General features: G+C 67.1%; 4 protein-coding genes across 11 annotated transcripts; 1 reads left to right on the forward strand and 3 right to left on the reverse strand.

Moving 5' to 3' along the window:
- Window positions 1-924: 924 nt before the first annotated feature.
- On the forward strand, window positions 925-1530 carry NPB (neuropeptide B). The gene is made up of 2 exons (XM_081110465.1): window positions 925-1190; window positions 1315-1530. The coding sequence occupies exons 1-2, from the start codon at window positions 948-950 to the stop codon at window positions 1441-1443; spliced, it is 372 nt and encodes a 123-aa protein (XP_080966591.1). The 5' UTR covers window positions 925-947; the 3' UTR covers window positions 1444-1530.
- Window positions 1531-3170: 1640 nt separating this feature from the next.
- On the reverse strand, window positions 3171-8781 carry PCYT2 (phosphate cytidylyltransferase 2, ethanolamine). Of its 2 annotated transcripts, XM_081110427.1 has the most exons (14): window positions 8617-8776; window positions 6908-6996; window positions 6531-6692; window positions 6257-6323; window positions 5957-6041; window positions 5772-5816; window positions 5549-5623; window positions 5043-5181; window positions 4809-4891; window positions 4521-4598; window positions 4295-4360; window positions 4094-4159; window positions 3851-3939; window positions 3171-3770 (listed from the first exon to the last, which is right to left on the reverse strand). In XM_081110427.1, the coding sequence occupies exons 1-14, from the start codon at window positions 8703-8705 to the stop codon at window positions 3662-3664; spliced, it is 1242 nt and encodes a 413-aa protein (XP_080966553.1). In that variant the 5' UTR covers window positions 8706-8776; the 3' UTR covers window positions 3171-3661. The 2 variants fall into 2 exon arrangements, with proteins under 2 accessions (XP_080966553.1, XP_080966552.1); XM_081110426.1 differs by lacking the exon at window positions 5549-5623 and having other exon boundaries at window positions 8617-8781.
- A 304-nt stretch (window positions 8782-9085) lies between these two features.
- On the reverse strand, window positions 9086-15184 carry SIRT7 (sirtuin 7). 3 transcript variants are annotated; one of them, XM_081110424.1, is made up of 10 exons: window positions 15050-15184; window positions 14087-14224; window positions 13902-14006; window positions 12185-12255; window positions 12034-12106; window positions 11584-11682; window positions 11280-11516; window positions 11065-11145; window positions 10813-10919; window positions 9086-9767 (listed from the first exon to the last, which is right to left on the reverse strand). In XM_081110424.1, exons 1-10 carry the CDS (start codon window positions 15140-15142, stop codon window positions 9569-9571), a joined length of 1203 nt encoding a protein of 400 aa, XP_080966550.1. In that variant the 5' UTR covers window positions 15143-15184; the 3' UTR covers window positions 9086-9568. The 3 variants fall into 3 exon arrangements, with proteins under 3 accessions (XP_080966550.1, XP_080966549.1, XP_080966551.1); XM_081110423.1 differs by having other exon boundaries at window positions 11584-11727; window positions 15050-15178; XM_081110425.1 differs by lacking the exon at window positions 9086-9767 and adding an exon at window positions 10307-10392.
- A 3032-nt stretch (window positions 15185-18216) lies between these two features.
- On the reverse strand, window positions 18217-24161 carry MAFG (MAF bZIP transcription factor G). Of its 5 annotated transcripts, none has more exons than XM_081110458.1 (3): window positions 23953-24161; window positions 19730-19792; window positions 18217-19644 (listed from the first exon to the last, which is right to left on the reverse strand). In XM_081110458.1, exons 2-3 carry the CDS (start codon window positions 19763-19765, stop codon window positions 19192-19194), a joined length of 489 nt encoding a protein of 162 aa, XP_080966584.1. In that variant the 5' UTR covers window positions 19766-19792; window positions 23953-24161; the 3' UTR covers window positions 18217-19191. The 5 variants fall into 5 exon arrangements, with proteins under 5 accessions (XP_080966584.1, XP_080966588.1, XP_080966585.1 ...); XM_081110462.1 differs by having other exon boundaries at window positions 23957-24139; XM_081110459.1 differs by lacking the exon at window positions 23953-24161 and adding an exon at window positions 22737-22997.
- Window positions 24162-25329: the final 1168 nt, after the last annotated feature.

A 25329-nucleotide genomic window follows, 5' to 3' on the forward strand; every position in this document is an offset into this window, starting at 1 on the left:
GACTTCCCACCCTCGCCCCCCGTCGGGGCACCCACACTCCCTGCACTGAGGCTCCTCAGCCTGGTTCCCCCAGGGCCTTTGGTCCCCTCAGGCCGGACCCAGCTGCCCACCAGGCCCTGCACACACCAGAGTCCAGTCACTGCCTCCTCCTGGGAGGGAGGCCCAGGACCCCATCCCTCCCCCAGAGGCAGGGGCCACCACCGCCCTGCAGACCGCCCCTGGCCACTCCGCACCCCCCCACCCCCCGCACCCCCGGGGGCCATCCTGCTGCCCTGCCACCAGCTGGTCCCCGGCTGTGGCTCCAGTCAGGGTCTGCGTCCAATCCGTCTCCCAGACGCTGGCCCCTGGTAGGTGTGCGCCCATGAGCCTCGCGGGGCAGTGACGTCTCCTACCCCAGGACGTGGACGTTTCCAGAGCTGGGGCCTGGCCGCTCTGCCGCCCCTCCTCCCGGACCCCCCCCCCCCCCAGCTGCCCTGTTGGTGGAACCTCCCGCGGTGTGAGAGGGGCGTGGTCTCTGGCCAGTTGCCCTTCAGACACTGTCCTGGGCAGTGTGGTCAGTGGCTCTCTCCCGCCTCTTGAGCGCTGGGGACTCGGTGACAGGGCTGGGCGCCCTCAGATGACTTGGGGGTTCAGCGCAGCCCCCCTCGCCCCTATCCTGTGACCCCCTGGAGATCAGACCATGGGCAGAGGGAGCGGCTTGGGCGCCCCGGGCTCCAGGCAGAGGCGGGCAGGGCTGGAAACAGGGGACCTCGGTCAGGGCGGGAGGATGGGGCGCCGGCCCCCCAGCACCTCCAGCCTGGGCCGCCTCTGCACTCGCACCGCCCGAGGCCCGACAGGCCCTCTGCGCCGCCCCCGCCCCGCCCCGCCCCGCCCCGCGCGGGTATAAGGCGCCCGCCCGCCCGACCGGCCGCCGCGGTTCCAGCCCCGACGCGCTCCGCACCGTCCCCATGGCCCGGCCGGTGACGCTGGCGGCCGCCGCCCTGGCGTGGTGCCTGCTGCTGGCGCCCCCCGGCCTCGCCTGGTACAAGCAGGTGGCGGGGCCCGGCTCCTACTCGGTGGGCCGCGCCGCGGGGCTGCTGTCCGGCCTCCGGGGGTCCCCGTACGCGCGGCGCTCCCAGCCCCCGGTGGGCGCGCGACCCCAGGGCCGGGCTGCGGCCTTCCCAGAGCTGCGCTCCAGCCCGCGGAGCCCCGTAAGTGCCGCGAGGGGCGAGGGTGGGGGGCGCGGGCCCTGGAGAGGGGCGCGGAGAGGCCGGGGCGGGGGGCGGGGGCGGCGAGGGGCGCAGGGCGCTCCCCCCAGCCGCCTCCTGCCCGCAGGCCATTTGCATCAAGGACGTCACCCCGAACCTGCGGAGCTGCGAACGCGTCCCCGACGGCGGCGCCACCTTCCAGTGCCGAGCGGACGTCTCCCTGTCGCTCCGCACCGCCGACTGTGGCCGCGCCTGAGCCCAGCGCGGGGACCCCCAAACCCCCCGGAGATGGCGCCCGGCACCGCCCGCCCATAGTAGGCGGTTAAGTGAATAAATGACCAGCCCAGCCCGCTCCCGTGTGTGTGTGTGTGTGTGTGTGTGTGTGTGTGTGTGTGTGTGTGTGTGTTTGGGGGGGGGGCTGCTGGGGGCCGGGCCGTGGTCAGTCCCTAAGCCAGACCCGCTCCCCAGGGCTCTGAACCGCCCGTAGGGGCAGCCCCAGCCTCCCCGCGCTTTGGGGCCCCCACTGCTCACGTCAGACCTGAGCCCCGCCCCCGGGAGACCCCTCAGCAGCTCCAGGGCCCGCAGACGAGCTTCCTGCTGGGGTCCTGGGTGTCTCCAGGCAGAGCTCCCTCCAAGGGGCAGCCTCTGGGTCACCCGGTCTCGGAGCCCCGATTCCTCTGGGCGCGCAGAGCCATGAGTCGGTGCAGGTCCGCGGGAGGGGCGGCCAGCGCGGGGCAGCGGGCTGCGCAGGCACCTCCGCTACCAGGAGGGCGTGCGGTCCTGGGGCGGGGGATCCCGCAGGCGGCTTCCGGCCCCACCCTCCCCCCGGCTGGCTGAGTTCCCTTCAGAGCCTGAGGGGAGCATGAGCTGGGGCCTGAGTCCTGGTTCCGGAGGCCTGGACCTGCCTCAGGGGTGTCCCCCCCCCACCCCCCCAGCAACTGGCCCCTGGGCCTCAGGGAGGCGTGGGTGGAACTCAGGTTCCTATTGCACTTGGTGGTCTCCAGGGGCGGACTCCAGGGCCCACCAGGCTCTGCACCCGGCTGGGCCCCAGGCTGGCCTGTGGCTGCTCCTCAAGCCTCCAGGAGCCCACTGGTCACTCCCCCGTCTCCCTGCTCAGCGGGTCCCTGTTGCCCAAAGGCCTGCGTGGGGAGATCTGGCATCATGGGGCTCTGAAGTTGGGGTACCCAGAGGGGATGGAGCTGCAGGGAAGGCCCCCATCTTGGGGAGGGAGGGCAGTGGTGGGGCCTGCCCAGCTGGGGGTGTGTGTGAACCACCGTCACCTGGCTGCGGCTCCCGTCGGGTTCGGAGCTAGAGCCTGGCTGGTGGCTCAGCTGGTTGGAGCGAAGCTCCTGCACCGAGAGGTTACGGGCTGACCCCCGGTTGGGGTGGGGATGGGAGGCATCGATGTTTCTCACGTCAATGTGTTTTCTCTCCTCCCTCTTTAAAACTCAATAAAAAATACCCTCAGGTTAGGATTTGTTAAAAAATGAGAGAATAAAATAGAAAGGAGAGGACAGGCCCACCTCCTGCTGGCGGGGGGTCGGGGGGAGGGGGGGCCTGATGACAGGCCACCCCCACTGAAGCTGAAGGGCCGAGTGTTCTGAGGGACGGGGCGGTGGCTGAGGATACGCCTTCACACCCCTCTGTGGACAGAAACCAGCCGACCCACTGCTCGCCCCGCCAGAGGTGACCAGGTCAGCGCCTGCAGCCAGGCCGCTCCCGTGGGCCAGCGGGTGGGCAGGAGACCCTGAGGTCCGGCCCCATCCTTCCTGCACGTGGTCCGGCGCAGCTTTGGGACTTGGCCTCTCACCGTCCTGGTGACCGACTCTGGGCCCAAGGGAACCTGCGGGTGCTCTGCTTCCCTCCTGCTCGTTCCTGCCTGCCTCCGAGGGGGCCTGGTTCTGGGGGCGCCCTCGCTGCCAGGCTGCCTGCTGCTGCCCTCCGTGGGCAGTGGTGGGAGCAGGGCCAACAGCTGACACAGAGCACCGCCCACCAGGTTTATTCGGTTGCACATCAGCCAATTATGCACAAAGTCGAGGAGTCGGGGGGGGGGGGGGGGGGAGCAGGAGGCGGCCTGGGAGCAGGCGTGGGTCCAGGAGCCGCTCAGGACACCAGGACAGTGCAGGGTGGAGGCGCCGTGCAGAAGGCAGCCTGGCTGCACGAGGACAGGTGCGGCCCCTCGGGTCACTGTCCCTCAAGTGGACTCTCACCGAGCTGGGCGCCTCCTGGGGGTGGGCTGGGGGCCCAGCAGTGCAGCAGGCGGAGGGAAGCGGGCCTCCTCAGGCCCGCAGGGCGGTGGCCCCCGGGGGAGGTGCCCTCCACAGAGCTGGCCCCTCTGTGCAGCCTGGCGGGCGGGTGCAGGGAGGGGGGGCAGGAACGCCCTCAGCCCTTCCAGGGCCGCGTGGTCTGGGGCTGCAGCTCTCAGAACCGTGTGAGCCGCAGGAGGCGCAGGAAGCCGGGCTCCGGACCCTCTCTCAGGCGCTGTGGCTCCCCCTCTCGGGCGGCTCCTCCTGCTGCTTCATGGCCTCCAGGAAGGCCAGCTCCTTGGCCTCTTTCTTCTGGTTCCGAGCCTCATACTCCAGCCTGGGGGCGGGGGGAGGGGGGCGGGGTGAGTGTGCGAGCCCAGGCTGCGGGCTCTGCTTCCCACCAGCCCTCGGCCTCACCTGTTCTTGATGATGCGCTGCACGATGAGGTCTGTGGTGAGGTCGCTCCCGCTGTCGATCTGACGGAAGATGCCCCTTTTCTTGGGCTCCTGAAGGTGGGGACCGGGGGAAGATGAGGGCCTCCTCTGGACCCCGGGAGGCTGCCCGCCGCCCCAGGGTGGTGGGACACTTGCTCCTGTGAGGCCCTGGGGGAGCAGTGGTCCCACCGAGCCCCAGCAGCATGGGCCCGGCCTGCATGCCCACCTGGTATGGGTCGGAGCCGTCCTTGTCAGGCATAATTTCCGTCTTCCCGTGACACACCAGGTCCACCTGCAGAGGGAGCCGGGGTCAGGGAGCCCTCCCAGGACCATCCACAGGGCCCCCTGCCCCAGGGAGGCAGCCAGAGCCACTGCCTGGCTCCTGCCCCAGCCCAGCCCTCCTCGGACCCCCCACTGGGAGCCGCACCTTGAAGTGGTCCAGGAGCTCTGCGGTGACGGCGTAGGGGGCCCCGATCACCACCTCCGACACGTACTGTGGGGACAGGCATAGCTGTTAGCAAGGACCCCACAGGCTGAAGGGGGGTGGGGATGGCCCCACATGCTGGCCGAGGCGGCCGCTGGGGATGCAGGGACACAGCATGGTGGGCTGGCTGTCCGGGGTCCCTGCCGGGCCCTCCCACTGTCAGGCTCACCCGGCATGCCAGCACGCTCAGGGTCCGCTCGTGCAGGTTCATGATGGGGTAGTTCTTGCCCTTGTAGTGGTTGACCTCCTACGGGCAGAGTGGGGATGGTCAGCAGGCACCCTGCCAGCGACCCTGGTGGGGCACCTGCCAGCGTGGGGAAGGCTGAGAGGACAGCTCTGCCCAGGAAGAGGCCCCAGCTCAGCTCGTCTCTGCCTCTGTCAGCAGCCGGGGCCTCGCTCCCCATGGCTCCCAAGCCCACCTCCAGGGTCCCCAAGACCAGCTCCCCGGGGCAGAGACCTGGTCAAAGTGCAGGCCGGCGATGACGTAGGGCCTCTCCACCAGGCCATGCACCTTCGCCAGGAAGTCCACGTGCCCGATGTCTGTGCTGGGTTCAGGAACAAGTAGCAGGACAGGGGCAGCCGCCCTCCCACCTCCCTCAGTGCCTGAGCCACCCCCCAGGGCCGCGAGATCAGTGAGGCCTCCCTGGGGCAGGTGTGGGCACGCAGAGCCCCTGCCCAGGCCAGAGGATACGGAATAGGTCGAAGGCACCCGCCACATAGATGACCGTGTCCCCCGGCTGCGGCTCCTTCCCAGAGGCAAACTGGATGATCTTCCGGGACGTCTGCAGAAACTGGGACACCCCGGTCCAGGGGTTCCGCCCCCCTGGGCACTATAAGCCGAGAGGAGTCCCTGGTCAGCCATAGAGGCCTCGCAGACGGGTCCCGCGCCTGTCCCCTCCGCTGAGTCTGGGGTTGCTGCGCACGCCTGCTTGGGAGGCAGGGGGGTGGGATGGAGGCAGCAGGTGTGGGGGCCACAGGTCAGGACTAAACCCCAGCCCAGCCTGCCAGCTGCTCACTGGCTCAGGTGCTGTTTCCTGGCAGGTGTCTCAGGCAGGGACATGGAGGGCTGGCCATAGTGCCCAGTACACATCCAGGCTACGCTGGGCAGGGGCCCCATGGCCACAGAGGGCTTTGCAGCCGCCACCACCTAGGTCTAGGAGGGAGGCCATGGACACAGCACTCCTGCGGACCCCGCACCCTGAGGCCACCGCTGGTCACCTGGGAGGAACCTTCTGAGAAAAGCATCTCCCTGGCAGGTGTCAGGTGAGGGGGCTAGAAAGGGAGAGAGGGCCAGGCCGCCTGGTTAGAGGCCGCCTGTCCGTGGGCCGTCCTTGCTCCTCCTCCAGGCAGTGCTGGTCAGTCCCTGGTCAGCGCCCGGAGGCAGGGAGCCGGGGGCAGGCGAGGCTCCGGCAGCACTCACCTTGCCGAAGCTGTCTGCGTACGCCCGGTACTCCGAGGACATCTCCTGCAAGGAAGGGTGAGGGTTGGGCCTCCCCCTCCAGGTGTGGCCACGCCCAGGACACGGACCGCAGCCTGGAGCTCCTCCCCTCCAGCCACGTCCTGGGTGAGGGGACCCCGGCGGTTCCGCGCCCCACCCAGCCTCACCTGGCTGCTGTGATGGGCCTTGGTCATCAGCAGCATGCGGCCCACGAGGTCCGTGGTGGACACGCCCTGGGTGCGCTTGCACTCTCTGGGGACAGAGGTGACAACGGGTGGGGTCGGAGCTCTCGGGTCACCTGCCTCCTGGGGGTGCTGTGCACAGACAGCATCTCCTTGAGGCTCTGGGCATGAGCGGAAACTGGGCCGCTCTGCGGTGCAGCACCCCATCCCGGCACGACCGAGAGCAACACAGGCCGCAGCCGCACATCCCCCCCCACCCCCCGAAAGGGGGCATGGTCGGCTCACCTGTACCTCCCCGCCTGCTTCACTTCCTCGTAGGTGTCCCGGCCGTCCACAGTCAGGGTGATGTCATCTGAGAGGTGACAGGCACATGGAGCAGGACTGTCAGTCCAACGCCAAGACCTTCAGGCTCACAGCCCCGCCCCGGCCTGCCCTGTGGCCTGCGCTCATTTCTGGGGAGGGACCCCGAGGGCTCAGGCTGCCCCGACTTAAGGAGGCCCAGCACTTCCTGTGACACTCCCCCACCCCCCGCCTGTGCCCGCCCTGCCCGCCCACTCACTGCCATGGACACAGAAGTCGCAGCTGTACTTGTCCAGCGTCTCCAGCGTGGTGACGTAGGGGGCCGCCGGCACCACCTCGTCCACCCACTTGATGGCCTGCACCATCTTGTACCTCTCCTCCTGCGTGAACACTGGGGGCCCCTTGTGCTTGGAAATCTCCTCTGGGCCAGAAAGGAGAGGAGGCAGGGTGGTGACCACGGAGGTTGCGTCCACACCGAAGCGCCCTCCACGCCCGAATGGCCACCACCGTCCTCCTTGGGCCACCACCATGCAGGCGGCCCCTCCCCCTCCAGAATCTCAGGGGATGGTGGGGGTCCCCTGGCGAGTGGGCAACCCCAGGCGGGCATGGAGTGGAGGTGGGCGCAGCCCCACTTACCGTCGGTGTGCACGCCCACGATGAGGTAGTCCCCCATGGCCCGTGCCTGGCGCAGCTGGTTCGAGTGGCCATAATGTACCATGTCATAGCTGTGGAGAGGGCAGGGCGGTCAGTCCCGGGTGGCCTGTGGGCGGCCAGGAGCACAGGCTGGCTCCTCTGAGAAGCCGCCACTCGGAACTGCTCCCAGGGTCTGGCGAGTCTGGGCTTTTGGAGGGGAGGGTGCTCAGCTCTGCACAGCCCGGTCCCGGGGTCCAGGGCCAGGCTCAGCAGGGCCACGGCCTGCGGGTCCTGAGGACAGAGCACACAGCACAGCTCCGGCCCCCACCCGGGGCCTGCGTGGCCCCCGGGCCCCTCCTGAACTCACAGCACCATGGGTGGTCCCTTTAAGCTGCAGCATGAGAGGGGAGCTGAACTCGACCACCCTGAGTCGGGGGCCAGTCTCTGGGGCCAACAGGAAGCAAAGTCTCACCAATGAACAAGTCCAACCGCTGGCTCTGGGAACCCTGGGAGCTCCCAGGACCTCGGGCGGCCAACCACCACCTCCCGTCACCTGGTCCCAGGGCTTAACCTCAGATCCGGCCCGGTTCTGGCCCGGTCCGGCCCGGTTCCGAGTGAACTCAGCTGACGGCCGCAGACAGCAGCCCTTGTCCGGCTGGGTCCCACCTGCCCCGTGTGCTGGGGAGACCACACCACCGAGCGGCGCCCTCAAGCTCCTCCTACTCCTTCCAGCCTCCCGTGGCCTCGGAGCAGGAGAAGCTGTCCCTGCCACCGCTCAGTGCCACCTGTCAGCTCCGCCTCCCCACACCCGCCGGGGGGCACAGGGCTCTGGCCCTGGGGTAAGGGGAGAGGGAAGTCCAAATCCAGGGCCCTGGGGCCCGCGACCCCTGTGCCCACTGGACAGGTTGGGCCGGGGGTGCACTGAGTGCAGGTGCCCTGGGTCCAGGCTGCGTCCTGTCACTGCAGCCCTGTGGCTGTGACCTGCCCGGGCCAACACCTGGCCTGGCCAGGCCCAAGGTCAGAGTCCACGGACACGCAGCCACGCTCCCTCTCCCCACGGTGATGCAGGTGCCGGGGGCAGGGGCCCCGCCCCCGAGGGTGTGTTTCCCCCTCTGCTTCCATCGCAAAGGCGGCGAGTTACCCACTGACAGCCCCGAACATCACCCAACTCTGCTGTCTGGCTCGCCGGCGAGCGGATGGGCACCCACGGACGGCACGGGGGTCCCGGGGCCACGCTGTTCCCCCGCTGACGCTGCCCACACCCCCGGCAGAGCCGGTCTGGTGCTGGGCCGGGCACGTCGGGGAGCCTGACACAGACCCCAGGGAGGGCGGCCCCGGTGAAACCCCTCCAATCGGACGCACGCGAGTGGCGCCACCGCGGTCCCGAGCTGGGCCGGCGGCCGGGATCGGGGTGCAGCTCCCGCCAATCCCGGGGAAGGGCGCTTCTCCGGAGCCAGTCCCCGGGCTGGGCCAGCGCCCGCCTATGGCGCGGACCCTCTCGCCCCGCTGCCGTGCGGGGGCGGCCCGGGCCCCAGGCGTCCTCCATCCCGGAGCCCGCAGCCCGAGTCTGCCGCCTGCCGCCCTCCCCCGCCGGAGAAGGCCGACCGAGGCCCGGACGAAGGCCCCCGGGCGAAAGCGGCTCAAGACGCGCCTCGGGCGGCAGCGCAGCGGCCCCCGCGGCCCCGCCCGCCAACGCCCGCCGCCGCGCTCACCAGCCGTCACACCACACCCGCACGGCGGGCCTGCTCCCCGGGCCCGGCTGCTCGGCGCCGCCCGCCAACCCGTGCCCGTTTCGGATCATGTCACCACGGCAGTGGCGCGGCACGGACGGACCCCTAACTCCGAGCGGCCGCCGCCGCCCTGCCCCGCGCACGCGCCGTCACACGGGACTCACCCGCCACGGGCGGCCAATCGAGAGCGCGGCCCCGCCCCCTCCCCGCCCCACCTGTCTCATGCGGCCAATGGCGTGCGCGAGCGGCCTTCGATTAACCGAGCCCTGCCCCTCCGCTCGCGACCAATAGTGTGCGCCGCCAGAACCTGGCCACGCCCCTCCCCTCTGCCTGCAGCCAATGGCGTACGCGCGCCGTCCCTCGGTCCGCACCTGGCGGAGGGCGCGGGGCAGAACCACCCCGAGTACCTCCCGCCCCGGCGAGGAGCCCAGCGGGGCAGTCACGCAGTGATGCGGGAGACAGCGCAGAGATGTTTATTAGCAACACAAAGGTCTGCTGAGGCCGCATACCAGCACAGAAAAAGGTCTGCTATAAAGTGAGCATTTTTACAGGAAGTAGAAATAGAGTTGAGGCCCCTGAGACTGGCCTGGAGGAGGAGGCAAGGCAGCGAGTGCTTCCTCTTGGCTGGCCAGGTGTGATGTACCCCGAGTTCTGTTCCCACAGGACGGCGTGGCTGCCACCTCTAGGACAGACTGGATGGGCCACTCGTCAGCACCCAGGCCCACCGGTAGGGGAGGCAGGCGGGGAAGCACAGCAGTGCAAGGGGGCTCCCCACCCAGACAAATGGCTAAGCGTGTCACCGTGACAATGTCACCCCCAGAGCATTCTCACTGGACCTGCGGGGCATTCCCGGCGTGCTGGGTGCCACCAGCCCCTGGATCCGAGGTCCAGCCATCTGCAAAGTGCCAACTGCTGTTCTCACTCGAGCACCAGGTTATGTCACTCTCTTCCTTTTTGTGCCTTTGGTGCAGCCCCTGCCAAACCAGCCACCTAGGATGGGGGCCGAGCTGAGTGGTGCGCCCTGGTCTCCAGGCGAGGGCTCCTCTCGGCTTCTGCGCAGCGACTTCCGACTGTGGCTGCCTTCTTCACCAGCCCGCAGGGGGGTTGCCAGGGAGAAGATGGGGTCCTGCCACCTGCCGAGAGGGAGAGCGGGGTCAGTGTGACCGGAAGCCACCATCACCGCCTGCCCAGGACAGGAACGCTGACTGAGGTGACCCTGCTCCCGCCCTGTCTGAGCCGTGGCGGGCTTTGCATGGAGGTAGCCCCACTGTCCTGAGCTGCAAGAGGGGGAAGCTCCCCCCTGGCTCCGCCTCGGCAGAGCGTGTCCTCGGCGGCTACGGCGGCATGCGCAGGTGGAGGCAGTCGTCCCAGCAGGGATGAGGCACTAGCAGCTCTGGGCCCCACCTCTCACTCGCACGGCCAGGGGCAGGGGGACCGGACCCTCTCCCCCTTCCCAGACTGTGAGGCTTGGCAGGTGGGAAGGCCAGCTGACTAGGGAGGTGTGGCCTACGGGCTCCCGGGTGAGGTCATGTGTCTGAGATGTAGAACCACATATTATAAACTTAAGATACAGATAAGCACTGATAAGGAAAATGAGCTAAGTTAATGTAAAAAAAAAAAAAGTACAGTACACGATAGGCCCACATTACAGAACACCACGAACATAACATACAAGAATTGCCAGGCCCAGAAGGTGAAGGGATCCTTAATTCTTGAACCCTTTGATTAAAAGAAGTTACTGATTTCCCCTATAAGACCCTGAAAATTCACAGAGAAAGAAAGTGTAAACTTTTTACTCAACACACACACCATGTCTAAATTATCACAAGTTCTGCATTAAGGAACAGTTTCTTTAAGCTTCCCCAAGTCTGCCAGCTCCCCAAACCGAGTGCACGAGTCTGTTGGACCAGCATTGCCGAGAGCATGTCCCTTTAGGGGCCTCCCCTCCGGGCTGTCTGAGGTTAAAGGGGGAATGTCCAGACACACGGAGACTCCCTCTCCCGCAGGGAGTCCCATCAGCCAGGGACCTTGGCTGGCCCCTGCAGGCCACCACTTGCAATCACGCCTCAGATACTGCGTGCAACACCTCAGAACTTTCTTTAGGCTTAGCTCGAGAGCAGACAGACAGGTCCCATCCACACAGGGGCAGGAGGGGGGCATGCGCCTGCACCCCCTTACCTGCTGTAGGGGGGGATCTCCAGGCCCAGCTCGTCCATCAGGAGCTGCATGACATCATCACACTTCCCGTGGAGCTTCAGGGCAGCCCAGTCATCCTTTGGGGTCCACTGGGGACAGGGGAAGGCCAGTGAGGTCAGCAGCTCAGTCCTCCAATGCCCGCAGCCTGGGTCTTACTTGGCTAGCCCCCCAAGGAGCGCGAGTGCTGGGGGGGCATCCCAGGGGTGAAGGAAGGGCCTCTAGGCAGCACGTTACCTGCAAGTTCACAATGTAGAGCTTGGGCCGCCGGCTGGGGGGCTTAGTCATGCACCAGAGGCGTGGGTACTTCTTTAGAACCTGTGCGGACGGACGGAGGGACAGACAGACCACACACACACCAGGGAACAAGCTACAGGAAGCTGGGCTCCATGCCACGCTGGCCAGCTGCCAGCAGTTCCGCCCCCTGCCCACCCGCAGTGCCGTCTGTGTACCTTTAAGCTGGAGCCTAAACACAGGATCGTGTCTGCTTTGCTGGCAGCCTGGGTGGCTGCCTCCCAGTTCAGAGGCTGCCCCAGGGTCCCCCTCTCCCCGAAGTGCACAATGGTGTCGCGGAGCGCCGCCCCACACTTGTGGCAGGCCCGGCCGGTCTGGTGCCGGTGCAGGGCGGTGCGCTCCGTCACGTCGAACACCCGCACATACTCCCTGTTGGGAGTGCAGGCCGTGCAGACCTGAGGAGGGAGGGCATGGTGAGTGCGGGCGCTGGCCCCCCGGCGCCCCGGCCCGGGGACTGCTCACCTCGATGTACATGTTCCCGTGGAGCTCCGAGATGGCCGAGCGCGGCAGCCCGCTCCGCAGGTGGAGCCCGTCGCAGTTCTGGGACACCACGTGCTGCACCTGAGGGGACAGGGCGGGGCAGCAGCAGGCAGCGAGACAACTGTCCTGCGCCAGAGCCCCCAAACCAGTGGCAAGTCCAACCTGCACGGAGCCTCTAAGGCAAAACCTGAGAAGCAGGCTGGTCCCAGCAGGACTCAGGGCCCCCCCGCCCCCCAACAGCTCTGAGATACGTGGAGCAGCCTGGAGGGTCAACGTTTGCACCGCCCACCCTGCTCTTGGAGAGGAAGTGGGGGGATTAGAGAGAGGCTTAAGCCAGGAGGCTACACCACTGGCTGGGCTGACAGGCAAAGAGGTGGCCCAGGCCTGCGCTGTGGGCACACGAGCACACAGCTAGCCACGCGGGGCTCTTACCAGCTTCTGCTCGTGTAAGCGGGCGATGCTCATGTGGGTGAGGGTGGGCTCCGCCTCACTCAGGTCGGCGGCACTGCCAGGTGGAAGGGAAGCGGACGTCAGGCCCCTGCGGCCCCTGCTCTGCTCGGGGAAGGCTGTGTGGGCCGCTTACCTCACGCGCCTCCCTTTCTGAAGCAGCGTCCACACTCCGTTCGGGCCCCGGTAGTCTGGGATGGAGGCTGCCTGCAGGCTCGGGAGAAGATCAGCCCGTGAGCAGGCGCCACCACGGGCACCGCCGGCCCCAAGAGCAGGAGCAAACGTTGCTCCCAACACGTTCAGGCCGGCCCTGCACTGGCCTCTCCTCCTCCCACAGGGGACGGAGCCCAGGTGGAATGGACCTCACGCAGCCCTTTCCTCTGCCCGGGCCCCGCTCCCACCTGGTCCAGCTCCTCCCTCCAGACTCTAGTGAGCCCTGCTTCCTCGGGGGGCTCCTCCAGCCTGCTCTGCACACTGTCCTCCGCACTGAGGGGGCAGCTGATCAGGCCCACCGGGCCCCAGGTTCTAGCCAGTGCAGAAGAAAGGTGACCGCTAAGCGGGGTCCCTCCTCTGTCCCTCCTGGTGAGATAAGTACTTTCTGCTCCTCCTCCACAAAGACTGCCAACCTCTCAGGTGAGATAAACACCTATCGAATTTCCCACGTTCCCAGGCCAGTGAAACGGAGCCACGGGACAGGCAGGCCGAGCAGGCACGCCAGGATCAAGGGGCCCTGGACTGGACGGCTCAGGCTGAATGATCTCCCTTCTGGGGAGCCCCGTCTCCTTCCTGCTCAAGTTCAATCGGCAGCTCTGACTCCGTGGAAAAGTGGAACGCTCACTAACGGTGCCGCTCAGAGCCCATGGCCGAGCAGCACGTGGCCGAGCAGCACGTGGACGAGCAGCCCCTATGGCTCTTTAAGGAGGGACGTGACTGCTTTGAAGTAACGTCCTGACGGGAGTTGACAGGGACTGTGGAGGGAGGTGGCCAGCCCGCCCGGCACTGCCGGCTGTTGGTACATTGGTGCAGTCAACGCAGCAGACTCCTTTCTACGGGCCCTGCACTCATCCCTGTTGGAAGTGTCCTACTCGCCTCTTTGCCCGTAAAATCTCACCCTCTTTCAGGGCTGGGACCCGGTGCCGCCTCCTACAAGAGCCAGGGCGTGACTGCACTTCTAGTGACCTAACACGGCCGGCTTCGGGGACAGGCATTCGTTTCTCCGCCGCATTATTGTCACCTGCGGGTTTTCCAGCCCGGGTGTTTCCTCTGCTGGGCCTCCAGGTAGCTCACACGCAGCTCACCCCATCAATTAGGCAAATAATGTGCCGCCCGCCGTACAAAGCTCGCTCGTCAGGCACGTTCCGTAAAACTGCTCAAAACCCAGCGCCTCTGCCTCACGGGGGGGCAGGGGGGATGCTCCCTGACTCCCACTGCCCTGCTTTCCACGCCCCTCCCGGGACACGCAAGGAAACAGCGACTGGGAGCCAGGACACAGACTTGGCTGGGCCCTGCCCTCGGGACCTGGGGACGGACACTGACCTCAACTCCAAACGAGGGGGTGCCCGCAGGCACTAAAGCCATTGTGTCCGCGTTTACATTCCTTCCTCGCCTCTAACTGGGCACAACACGGGGCTCAGCCTTCAGACACGCTCCCCTACCGCGAAGTCTCAAATGGGGTCATTTCGAGCTTCTCGAGGCCAAGAAAGAACCTCAGAGCCGCTTTCAAAGAGAATTTTCAGCGAATCGGCAGCTTTACTCCGCTTCTCGAGTACAGCGCTCGGTCCGTGGGTCCAACACCCAAAGGGGCCCCGGACCCGCCCCGCCCCGGCCGCGCGGCGCCCACCGCGCGCGCCTACCGTGCTGATCCCCGCGCCCGTGTAGACCACCAGGTGCTTGGCGCTCCGCACGGCGCCCGCCAGCTCCCGCACCTTCCTCCGCAGCTCCTCGGGGTCGTCGCACACCTGCCGGGACCCCGCGCAGGTCGTCAGCCCGGCCCGCCCCCCCGCCTCCCCACCCCCCCGAGGGGCCCGGCGGGACTCGCCTCCTCCTGTCGCCGCTTCAGGCCTTCGCGCCGCCGGCTCCGGCCCTGCAGCTCGGTCACCAGGTCCTCGCTCTCGGCCAGCAGCCGGCCCTCCTCCGCGCTGCGCTCGGCCGCCGCCTTCCTCAGGATGCGCGACACCTGCGGGCGGGCGGTGAGGGCGCGGGGCTGGCGGTGAGGGCACGGGGCACCGGGCGCGGGGCGGGCGGTGAGGGCGCGGGGCGCGGGGCTGGCGGTGAGGGCACGGGGCACCGGGCGCGGGGCACGGGGCGGGCGGTGAGGGCACGGGGCACCGGGCGCGGGGCGCGGGGCGGGCGGTGAGGGCGCGGGGCGCGGGGCTGGCGGTGAGGGCACGGGGCACCGGGCGCGGGGCACGGGGCGGGCGGTGAGGGCACGGGGCACCGGGCGCGGGGCGGGGAGGGCGGTGAGGGCGCGGGGCACGGGGCGGGCGGTGAGGGCGCGGGGCACCGGGCGCGGGGCACGGGGCGGGCGGTGAGGGCGCGGGGCGCGGGGCTGGCGGTGAGGGCGCGGGGCACCGGGCGCGGGGCACGGGGCGGGCGGTGAGGGCACGGGGCACCGGGCGCGGGGCGGGGAGGGCGGTGAGGGCGCGGGGCACGGGGCGGGCGGTGAGGGCGCGGGGCACCGGGCGCGGGGCGGGGAGGGCGGTGAGGGCGCGGGGCACCGGGCGCGGGGCTGGCGGTGAGGGCGCGGGGCGCGGGGCACCGGGCGCGGGGCTGGCGGTGAGGGCGCGGGGCGCGGGGCACCGGGCGCGGGGCGGGCGGTGAGGGCACGGGGCGCGGGGCTGGCGGTGAGGGCACGGGGCACCGGGCGCGGGGCACGGGGCGGGCGGTGAGGGCGCGGGGCACCGGGCGCGGGGCACGGGGCGGGCGGTGAGGGCACGGGGCGCGGGGCTGGCGGTGAGGGCACGGGGCGCGGGGCACCGGGCGCGGGGCGGGGAGGGCGCACCTGGCGGAGGCGCTCCCGTTGCTGCTCCTCCCGCAGCCGGCGCACCCGCTCCGCTGCTTTGCGCTCCGAGCGGCTCGGGCCCCCGGCTGCCATCGCTCCGGGCAGACGCGCGCTTCCGCTTCCGCTTCCGCCTCCCGGCAGGCGCTGCGCCGACGCATGCGCGCGAGACCCGCCCTCCTGGCCCCGCCCCGCGCGCGGCCCCAAGGAAGCACCTGCCCGTCTTTTTAAAAGGTGTTTATTGATCATATACAAAATAAAGAAAACCTTATATGTCACAAACATACACTATGTACAGCAATAAATACCTGGGCCCGGCCGCGCCGCCCCGGACAATAACTTAGCAATAAATACTGCGCGGGGCGGGGCGCCCAGGCCCGGCACCCCTCCCGGCGGCAGCCCTCCCGCCGCAGCCTCCCGGGCGGCCGCGGTGACCCAGGACCCACCCTTTCGGCGCCGGGAGAGCGGGGCCCACCGGGCAGCCCTTGTCCTGTGGCCCTAAGATCCAGGAGGCGGCGCTGCGCCCGCTCCCGTTTGGTTAAAGGCTTCGGGGACTCGCAGGGCGAGGGGTGGGAGGGAGGGGCTGGACCGAGGCTGCTGCTCCGGGGCGGGGGCAGCACAGGCCCAGGACACAGGCCAGGCCATCTGCCCCAAGGGCACACCCGTCTCCCCATCTGTTCCCAAACCAGACGGCCAACAGGAAGGCAAAAACGCGCCAAAAAGAATTATTCAGTGGCTTCTGAGGGGAAAAATCGTTAATGTGTTGGTTCCTTTCACTAAACCACAGCCTAAAAAAGTAACTTACAGGGTCCCAGGGCGGAAATGGTGCTGTAGGTTGTGGTTCAGGCTTCCCAGCTGTGGAGGGAGCTCTGACCAGCCAGCCACCTCGGAGCTGGAGGCCGCCGAGACCAGACGGGCTGGACCACCGGGCCGGAGCTACGGCAGCCCGGGCTGCGGGCTGGGCACTGACCACGGAGGCTGAGCCAGCACACCTCGTAGCTGCCGCACGGAGCAGCCGTGTCTTCCCACGGGTACAAAGGGCAGTGCCAGCAGCAGCAGCCAGGCCCGGGGGGTCTCCTTGGGGCCGTGCTCGGGGCAGGAGCTGACCATGCCCACAGGTTCTGCTCTGAAATCTGAGTCCATGTTGGGGTGAGGGAGGAGTCGGGTGAGGGCAGGGTGGGAGGGGAGCACAGCATGGTTTACTTAGTGGACACGTTTGGGATTCTTGGCTCTGGCCAAAGCCCTCGATTCACTGTGTCAGAAAAGTGGAGAGAAAGAGGGAACACAACACACTCACAGCGGGAAAATCTAACCAAGGACCAGAGACACACCAGTCACAGGCGGACACAGCCTACTGTGAAGAGACCGAGGCGAAGGGGAGGGTGGAGGCCCCGCAGGCTGGCCTGGCGAGAACTGGATGCTCCCCCAGACCCCAGGGGCAGCTGCTTCAAGCCCAAAACCCTGCCGGGGACATGGCCTCACCAACTCCAGAAGCTCTGTAAACCAAACCATGACCTGCAATTTCTGCTCAGCACCACCCACTCTCAACCCGCCCTCCTCTCACCTTCCTCACGCACCTCCGCCCTCCGCCCTCCAGTCCACGGCCCGGCAGATGTGCACAGAGACGGACCCGGCTCGGGCAGGACAGCAGTGGGAGCAGCCCATGGACATGCATGCTGTCCCTCCCACCCCAGGACGGGCAGGACCTCTCTCTAGGGACTGACTGTTACCATGCGATTCCAACACGCTGCCGCCACCGCCACCACCACCACCACCACCACCACCTGTCGCCTGGATCCTACCCGTCAGAGGCAGCCTGGAGAGGAGGCCACTAAGCCATCTGGATTCAACAGTCAAAACCTCCACGGCAGGCTGACCCGGCACAGCCAGGACCGCCTCTGAGCAGCCGGGACGCGGGGCAGCCCATCGGGAGGGAGGGCAGAAGCCGCCAGCACACCCTGCTCCACCCCACAGGCACGCGGGATGAGAACCCCTGCCCACCAGGTGAGGCCCTGCCAGGCCACACGGTTGCACGTCTGTGCTTTTCAGGGATTCAGGGCCCCCAAGCAGCCAGCAGCAACCCCAAGAACAGGCCAAGGCCCAGAGTCGGCAGGAGCCTCTTGGGGCAGACACTACAGGCAGCCCCGTCACGGGCCCACAAGGAGCTCTCCCAGCCAAACCTGGGAGACTGCTGCCTCCACCGAGCGGCCGGGAGGGGGAGGGGGCTCAGCCCGAGAGAGGGACCTCCACAGCCGAGCATCGGATCCCTGGAAGACACAGATCCCGAAGGAGGCGGAAGACGCCCGAGGCCGAGCTGCCAGCATGTTCTGGGGAGAGGAGGGACAGACCTGGCCCTGGAGGCTAGCCCTTGTCTGACACTGTGGAGACCCCCAGGCCCTCAGGCAGGCCGGAGCCACCCCAGGTGGGCCCCCAAACCACCTGGGCCTGCCTAGGAAGCACCGCCCCGCAGCACACACAGTTGTAGGAAAAGGGGGCCCTGGGTTGCCCCAGCCGAGGCTGGTGGGCAGCCTAGAGGAACAAAGCTGGGGTCAGCGGCCAGAGCCGAGCAGGCTGACTGGACACCAGAAGGAAGACGGCAGGGGGCAGGCAGTGTGGCCGTGGCCCCGTGGGCACCGACACTGATGCCTTGGTCTGCAAAACCCCACCCAGGGCCAGGGTGGGGGCAGGGAAGCAGCGTGGGGGGCCCCAGGATAACTCCGTTTCACCTGACCCGCGGCTGGACCAGCCCAAACCTGACACACACATGCGAGAGCAAGGGCAGCAGGGGTGAGACCCCCTGGAAGCCTGGGGCGGGCGGGGGGGTGGGGGTGGGCTGGGGAGGCCAGGCTGGTGGGCACAGACCCTCCCAAACTGCTGGAGCAGGTCCCGCCCAGCACCCCAGCCCCCGCCCAGCAAGCCAGCAGAAGCAAAAGACAACCAAATCCAAAAACAAACACAGGAAAGCAGACACAAGTGACACCCACAGGTCAAAGGTCACCAGAAGCACCAGCACAGACGCTGCACAAGACCTCACCAGGCACGGACGACGCGGCCCCGGCCGGAAGCGGAGGGGGGATAAGTCACTTTCGGTACAACTGCAAGTCAGCAAGGAGGACGTCGGGACGCGCCTGTGGTCGCTCGCGGCTTGGCTTTTTTTTTTTTTCTTTTTTAAACTAAGTTTTATAAATAACATCTGATAACTCTGTGTATATAAAAACTAAACTTCAACAGCCACAAAGACTTGTCTGTAAGTTTACAAGAAAGGGCTTTTTTTTTTTTTTCTTTTTTTAAACTAGCAAAGTTTCTATTATACTTTCTTCCCTTTTCCATTTATAGGGTCAACTGTTCTTGCTTTGTTTTTTTTTCTTATTTTTTTGTAAAAAGACAGTTTTATAAATACTCTGCAGCTCTTTTTTTTTTTTCCTTTAGCTTTTAAACATATAATTTAATAACTTCGTAAAAGGAACTTCTCTCTTTTAAATAAAGGGCTAGTAACCACACAAATAGGTCATGTAAACAGTGACACGGACCATCGCAGGACACTGGACACACCCTCACGTACGCTCACAACCAGTGATTTGGTCTTGTTCAGTGCAAGGCGCCAGGCAAGCGTGCCCAGGCCCCTGGCCCACAGCCACATGGCGCCCCATGCCCGGCACCCGGCTGGTGGCCCGCCTGTCCAGGGCCCTCAGGACACCCTGCTCCGAGGAGCAGAGTCCATCTGTGAGTGAACTGCCCAGCCCCCTGCCAGCCCGGCAGCCTTCAGGGCCTGGAGGCCACTCAGGACAGCGAGCAGCCCCTGCCCTGGAGCCCTCCCTGCTCAGGGACACGCGAGTCCCACAGCTTGCTCGCTCCTTCTCTCTGTTCCCCAAGGGCCACCTCTGGGTTCCAAGCCATGTGGCCTTGGTACAAAGGGGGCAGGGGCGACCCCAGTCACCGCTGAACTGACCAATCCCAACGTACAAAACACACGATGACAACAACGACGAGATCAAGGGCTCAGCCCGGCGCCCCTGGGGTGCAGGTTGTGCTTTGCAGGGGAGGGAGGAGGTAGGACAGGGAGAGGAGGAGGAAGGGGACAGGGCTGCCGGATGCGCCGCGTGCCTAACGGCCCCTCCCAGACCCGCCTGGGCCAACGTGCGTCCCTACGACCGGGCGTCCGTCTTGGACTTTACTATTGTGATGACGCTGGTGGCAGCCACTTTGCCAGGGACCAGGGGCCCCAGGCTGGCGGCCAGGGGGCCCCGAGCAGGTGCCACGGGGCCGCGGGCCACGGTCCTGGCGAAGGTCTGCAGGGCCTCGTACTTGGAGCGCAGCGCGTCGAGCTCCAGCTTCATGCTGGCGTTCTCCGAGGCCAGCTTCTCCACCTCTTGCTGCAGCTCCGCCTTCTGCTTCTCCAGCTCCTCCTTCTGCGTCACCCGCTTCACGCGGCAGCTGGCGGCGTAGCCTCGGTTCTTGAGCGTGCGCCGGCGCTGCTTCAGCTGCACGATCTCCTCCTTGGACAGGCCCCGCAGGTGCTGGTTCAGCTCCCGCACCGACATGGTCACCAGCTCCTCGTCCGTCAGGCTGGTGCCATTCTCGCCAGGCTCCCGCTTCACCTGGGGGCACGGGGCACAGGTCACGGCCCGGCAGCCCCCATCCCGGTGCCACCCCAGCCGGGAGGCGCCCACCCTGCCTGCTTACCTTCAAGGCCTTGCTTCCTTTATTGGGGGTCGTCATAACCCGGGGGCACAGCAAGCAGGCACTCTGCGAGACAGGGGGCAGAGGTCAGGACCCTGGACACCGCCATCCTTGCCCCCACCTGCCCAGTCCCGACACCCGGACACCCGGCCCCGAGGACCGACCTTTGGCCCTGCCTCTTCTGAGCTGGGCTGCTCCCCGTCTATCTGCCCCGAGCAAACCCGGGGGAGCCCAGGAGGGTCCAAGGGGAAAGGGGGATTGAAGGGCAGTGAGGGAGGCAGAGGCAAGGAAAGGGGCCGGGGGAGAGGTCAGAGGGTCAAGGGGCCAGCCTAGAAGGAAGCCCTGAGCTTTAAAAATAACCCTGTGTGCACCCCAGAGCGGCTGTTCCTGGCGAGTCATGCTGACTCAGCGCTTCCCTTGCTCCCTCACCGCCTGGCACTCCCCAGGCCGCCAGCCAACACTGCCCCAGGGGGCCAGCAGCCAGAGCAGAGAGCTGTTGGGACCAGAAAGGCCAGCCTGGCCGACAGCAGGTGAGGGCCGTCGGGCCGGAGCCAGCAGCCCTGCACATGTGTGCCCAGGGCCCAGCCTCCTATAGCCACTGACCCAAGTCGGCCTGGGTCACAGCCCTGCTCTCACGAAGGCTCAGGGGGTTATCCCCAACAGGGACTCGGCAGAGGGGAGGACGAGCGGGATCCCGAGTCTCTCAGACGCCTCACTCTGAAGTGTGGTAAGTGGGCTGTCCGAAGCTTTGAGGGAGCTCCCCACCCTGCAGGTGGCAGGCGGGGCGCCCCGTCGCTGATGGAGTAACCATCCTGTGGCTTTGGGTTGCAGCATCTCGTGCCCCTGCCCCCTGTCCAGGGTGTTTCACAAGAGTGCCCGCAGGAGCCGTTCAGGGGGCCGGCTCAGCCCCTTGGGCCACTGACTGCTCTCAGGCCCCCTGTTCAAAGTCAGCACCCACCTTTCCCACACCCCACCTCCCTTTCTGCTTCCCAAAGCCCTGCCAAGAACAATCCTGCTCGCCTCGTCCTGAGCCTCCTGGCTCAGCCGGCCGCCACCAGATTGGCTGCCCGCCCCCCCCCCCCCCAATTTGCGCTCCACTTTCCGGGTTCGATGCAGGGAGGTAACTGGCTGCATGGCTGAGACTGACCACAGTCTCCCTCCTGGAAGGAGCCACAGCTCTTCAGGCAGGTGGCCTGGGGGGCAGGGGGTGCACGTCCTACTCTCCCTGGAAGCTGCAGTGCGGGCTGGGGAAGTGAAGGCACAAGTGGGCTCCATGGCAGGCCCCACCCACCCAGCCTGGCACCAGGAGGACCCAGGCAAGAAGGTCCTCAGGGCCAGGCCCTCCCAGCAGCAGGAGTTGGAGGGCAGGGACGCTGCCCCGGGTCCTGTCCCAAAGGAAAAACCTTGGCACCAGCCTGTCCCACCCCGGTGCCCCCTCCACCCCCAATGCTGAGCGCAGCGGTGACTTCCTGGAGAGATCACACACAAAAGTGCCTCCTCGACAGATTTCACCTCCGCAGAAGCCTGGACTCAGCACAAGTGCAGCCAGCGGCCTCCTAATCAAAGGTGTGCGTGAGCGCGGGGGGAGGGGTGAGCGGGGGGGGGGGGGGGGGCAGGCCGCGGAGCCAGGGCTGCAGGCCTCCACCCACCTGAGGACACACACTGACAGGACAGAACAGCCTTGAGATGGACAGGAGCCAGGCAGAGGGGACCCCAAAGGCTGGGCCAAGAGGAGGCTGCTCCATCCCTCTGGCTCATTCAAGCTGGGGCTCAGCCACCCTCCTTCCCTCACTCCCCAGGGCAGAGTCCGCTTTGTGGAGCAGGCCGAGATGGCCCTGAGCTCTCCCACAGCCCAGATCCCGTCAGGAAGGGTAGCGGTGCAGGGAGCTCTACGCCTTTCCCCTGGGCCCAAACTCCAGGCCGTGGACACGCGGCAGGAGGCAGGACAGCCGCTCCCGCTCCTTCTCCAGGCCTGCAAACCCGTGGCCAAGACTCCCCGGCAGGCCTGGTCCTGAGCGCTCTGTACCCCAAGCCAGTCCAGCCTCACTCCCTCCTCCCTCCGACCACCTCCTCCAGAAGCCCTCCGCCACCAAAAGCCACTAGGAGAAAAGTCTAAAACTAAATTTCCACTGAAGCAAAAGTAATGGAGAACCCCTCCAGCCCAGCCGGTGTGGCTCAGGTTGAACGGTGACCTACGAACCAAGAAGTCACCTTTTTGATTCCTGATCAGGGGACATGCCTGGGTTGTGGGCTCGATCCCCAGTAGGGGGCATGCAGGAGGCAGCCAATGGATGATGTTTCTCTTTATCCCTCTCCCTTTCTCTTTCTCTAAAAACAAAAATCAATAAAAACATTAACAAAACAAAACAAAAAAGAAAAGAAAAGAAAGTCCCCTCCAGGAATCTGTACTTTCCTAGGGCATAAAATGACAGCCAAACCATCAGCTGAAGTGTTTGTAAACATCTGACATCTCTAAGCCTGGACTGTGTGTGTGTGTGTGTGTGTGTGTGTGTATAGGGTGAGGCAAAAGTCGGTTTACAGTTGTTCGTCTGGAAAACAAGACAATTAATAGTACAAGAATAAACTCCATGTTCCATACACTCAACACTGTAAACCCACTTTTGCCCCGCCCTGTAAGTGTGTGCTGGTGGGGAGCCAATCTCTGCAGACATGAGCCCCTGGGCAAGAGGGGTCCTCGGGGCTGGTCTAGACAAAACACTCCCGCACCCCTAGAAGCCAGGAACTGCCCACACCCGGGAGAGGCGTCCGGCACACACCACCCTCAAGCGGTCACTCCCCACCTGTCCCCATCATCTGGCCGAACGCCCATCAGGGCCAGTCTCTGCTCACCTGCACAGCGCTGAGCCCCAGCCTCCAGGGGGACAGCTCTGGGGTGATGGGAACGGAATTCTTCCACCCCAGCCCACCCGCTGTGCCCTGAAGCTCCCAGCAGCTGCAGCCTGCACCCACACCCCCAGGCCCGGCTGCAATGGGGGCAGGACCTGCTCACCAAGCACCTTGGTCCCCAATGGCTCAGGCCTGCCGCTTCCTCTCATTGGCAATTTCCTGGTAGAGCTGCACCTGCTTGCCAACTGTCCTGTCCACGGTCACCAGGCCTCAGGACAGGGTGTACTCTGCCCGGCTCTTTCACGGAGCCCTGGGCTCCCCACCGGACCCCACCCTTTCCTGCTCCCGCCACCCCGGCGGCCCCTCCCGCCAGGCCGCCCCGGCCTCTTTCCCCCGCTCTGGTCGGTGTTGCCCTCTCTTCCCCGCCCCTGGGCGCGCGGCCTGGCCGACCAGACCACTCAGGGAAGCCCGCCCGCCCCCAGCTCGGCCCCTCTAGGCTCCTCCCCTTCGCTCGCTGGAGGGAACTATTTCCCAGTTTGGGGAACTGTCCCAGACGCGGGTCCCGGCCGGCTGCCAGGGCAGAGCACGCCCGCGAGGGGTGCACCGGCCGGGGGCTGCCCGTCCTCCCGCCGCGGCCCCTCCGCTTCCTGCTCACCACCCGGCCTTCGACTTGAACCTCAGGCCAAACTTAAACGGCGCCCCAACCCGTGGGCCTGGCACCACCCGCGCGGCCCCGCCACCTCGTGTTCCCTGGCCTTGGAGGCCCCGGGCCCCGGCGCGGATCCCCCGGGCACCGGGAGGAGCCGAGTGACCTCATGCTGATGACTCAGCAAGTCTCCCTCGGGCTCCGGCTCGCGGGCGACGGAGCCGAGCCGGCGCGACCAGGGGCGTCCTAGCGCCCCCCGCGCCGGCCCCCCGCCCCGGCCCGCCGAGGCCCGCGGCGCCCGGGAAGGCGCGGTGCAGACACCTGATGAATCAGCAGCTCCGACCGAGGCCGCCCGGCTGCTCCGCGGAGCCCTGGGCGCCCCACTCGACCCCACCCTTTCCTCCCGCCACCCTGGCCGCCCCTCCCTCCAGGGCACCCCAGCCTCCGTGGAGCAAGCCGCGCGCCCGCCCCGCCCGCCGCCCTCGCCGGCCCCGCGGCCCACCCCCCGCACCCCGCGCGCACGGGCCAGCAGCGCCCTGCCCGGTAGGGAAATCGAGGCACGGTCGCCATCGGGGAGCAGGGCAGACCCGGAGCCAGGGGCGCCCGGCCCGCGCCGCTCGGGTCCGCCGGGAGGAGCCGCGGCCCCGCCGGCTGCACCCCGGCCCGGAGCCCCCGGGCGCCCACGGCCCCCGGCCCCCGCCCCCCGTCCGGCCGGGCCCGCAGCCGCACTCACCCACCACACTGCGGGCCGGGCGGGCCGAGGCCGGGGCGGGGGGCGGCGAGCGCTCCGAGGCTGCGCGGGGAGGGACCGCGCGGGGCTCCGCGCCCGGGATGGGGGCTCGCCGCCTGCGCGGGCCGGGCCAAGCGCGCTGGGAAGGCTGGGCCGGACCAGGCTGGGGATCCGCCGCCGCCGCCGCCGCCGCCGCCGCCGCTCCACAGACGTCACATGATGTTTGGTCACGTGGGCTCCATTCATGAAGCGGCGTCGCGACCGGCCCGAGCTTAAAGGGGAAGGCGCAGTGGCGACGGCGGCGGCGGCGGCGGGGCGTGGTTGCAATGCGCCTGCGCACTCGGGCGCCGTCGCCCTGGCAACGCGCGCCCGGCCCGAGCGGGGTCTCGCGGTTCTAGTCGGGAGCGCGCTCTCCTGAGGCCACGCCCCTTTCCCGGCCCTGGAGGCGGGGCCTAGTGGCCGGTGCGCTGACAATTTCAAAGGCCACGTGTCCAAGGGCCGCTCCGCTTCACCTGCGCGGGGCCGGGGTGGGGGTGGGGGGTCTGTGCTTGGGGCCACGCCCGAGGCGGGCCGCGCGGGGACACACTCCCACACGCGCGCCAGCCCTGCACAGGCCTCTCGAGGCCACCCTGGCAGACTGGGAGCGGGCGCAGTCCTGCTCCTTGTGTTTTCTGTTGTGCATTTTCTTCCGTTTTTCTGGTTTCTCGTCTCTCCCCTTGTCCCCTAAGTGCCTCGTCCGCCCACCCACGTGCGCTGGGCCTTGGTTCTAAGTGGGCCCAGGGGCAGGAGCGAACTGGAGAGGACAGGCATGCGGCTCTGCGATTGGCAGCGCCCGTAATCACCCCCCCCCCCCCCCCCCCCCGGGACAGCACCACCTACAGAGCGCTCCGCAGGGTGTGTGTGCGTGTGCGCGCGGGCGCGTCAGCCCCTGAGGCCCAGGCCTCCTCTTGTCTCTATGCTCTGTAACTGTTTGTTATTGTGATCAAAGGGTGAGCCCTCCTGACCCCATAAGGGTTCTGACCCTCAGCAGCTTGGGGGCCTCCCCTGGGAGTTAATTTATGTGTCAACTTGCCTGGGACCCGGGATGCCCAAATAGCTGGTCCAAGATACTGCCTGTTTCTGTGAGGGTGTTTTTGCCCGAGATTAACGTTAAGTCGTAGACTTGGACAGATCACCCTCTGTGATGTGGGTGGGCCTCCTCCAAGCAACAGAAGGCCAAAGAGACTGACCGGCCCTGGAGAATTCTGCCTTCAGACTCACCAGCAACATGGGCGCTCCCTGCCTGAGGGCCTGTGAACTGGCACGTCAGCTGTCTGGTATCCAGCCTCCGGCCACCCTGCAGGGTGGACTTCCTAGCCACTTCCTTATAACCACCTCTAT

This window comes from Myotis nattereri (assembly GCF_964212035.1).
Source record: "Myotis nattereri genome assembly, chromosome: 16".
Lineage (NCBI taxonomy): Eukaryota > Metazoa > Chordata > Mammalia > Chiroptera > Vespertilionidae > Myotis > Myotis nattereri.

Coding starts and splice junctions, on each gene's coding strand:
- NPB (XM_081110465.1), top strand. CDS start 948: ATGGCCCGGCCGGTGACGCTGGCGGCCGCCGCCCTGGCGTGGTGCCTG. Junction 1,191..1,314: donor GCTCCAGCCCGCGGAGCCCC/GTAAGTGCCGCG, acceptor TCCTGCCCGCAG/GCCATTTGCATCAAGGACGT.
- SIRT7 (XM_081110423.1), bottom strand. CDS start 15,142: ATGGCAGCCGGGGGCCCGAGCCGCTCGGAGCGCAAAGCAGCGGAGCGG. Junction 14,225..15,049: donor AACGGGAGCGCCTCCGCCAG/GTGCGCCCTCCC, acceptor GCCCGCCCGCAG/GTGTCGCGCATCCTGAGGAA. Junction 11,146..11,279: donor GTTTAGGCTCCAGCTTAAAG/GTACACAGACGG, acceptor CCGTCCGCACAG/GTTCTAAAGAAGTACCCACG.
- PCYT2 (XM_081110427.1), bottom strand. CDS start 8,705: ATGATCCGAAACGGGCACGGGTTGGCGGGCGGCGCCGAGCAGCCGGGC. Junction 6,324..6,530: donor CGACTTCTGTGTCCATGGCA/GTGAGTGGGCGG, acceptor GTCACCTCTCAG/ATGACATCACCCTGACTGTG. Junction 6,042..6,256: donor AAGCAGGCGGGGAGGTACAG/GTGAGCCGACCA, acceptor CTCTGTCCCCAG/AGAGTGCAAGCGCACCCAGG.
- MAFG (XM_081110458.1), bottom strand. CDS start 19,765: ATGACGACCCCCAATAAAGGAAGCAAGGCCTTGAAG. Junction 19,645..19,729: donor AAGGAAGCAAGGCCTTGAAG/GTAAGCAGGCAG, acceptor CCGTGCCCCCAG/GTGAAGCGGGAGCCTGGCGA.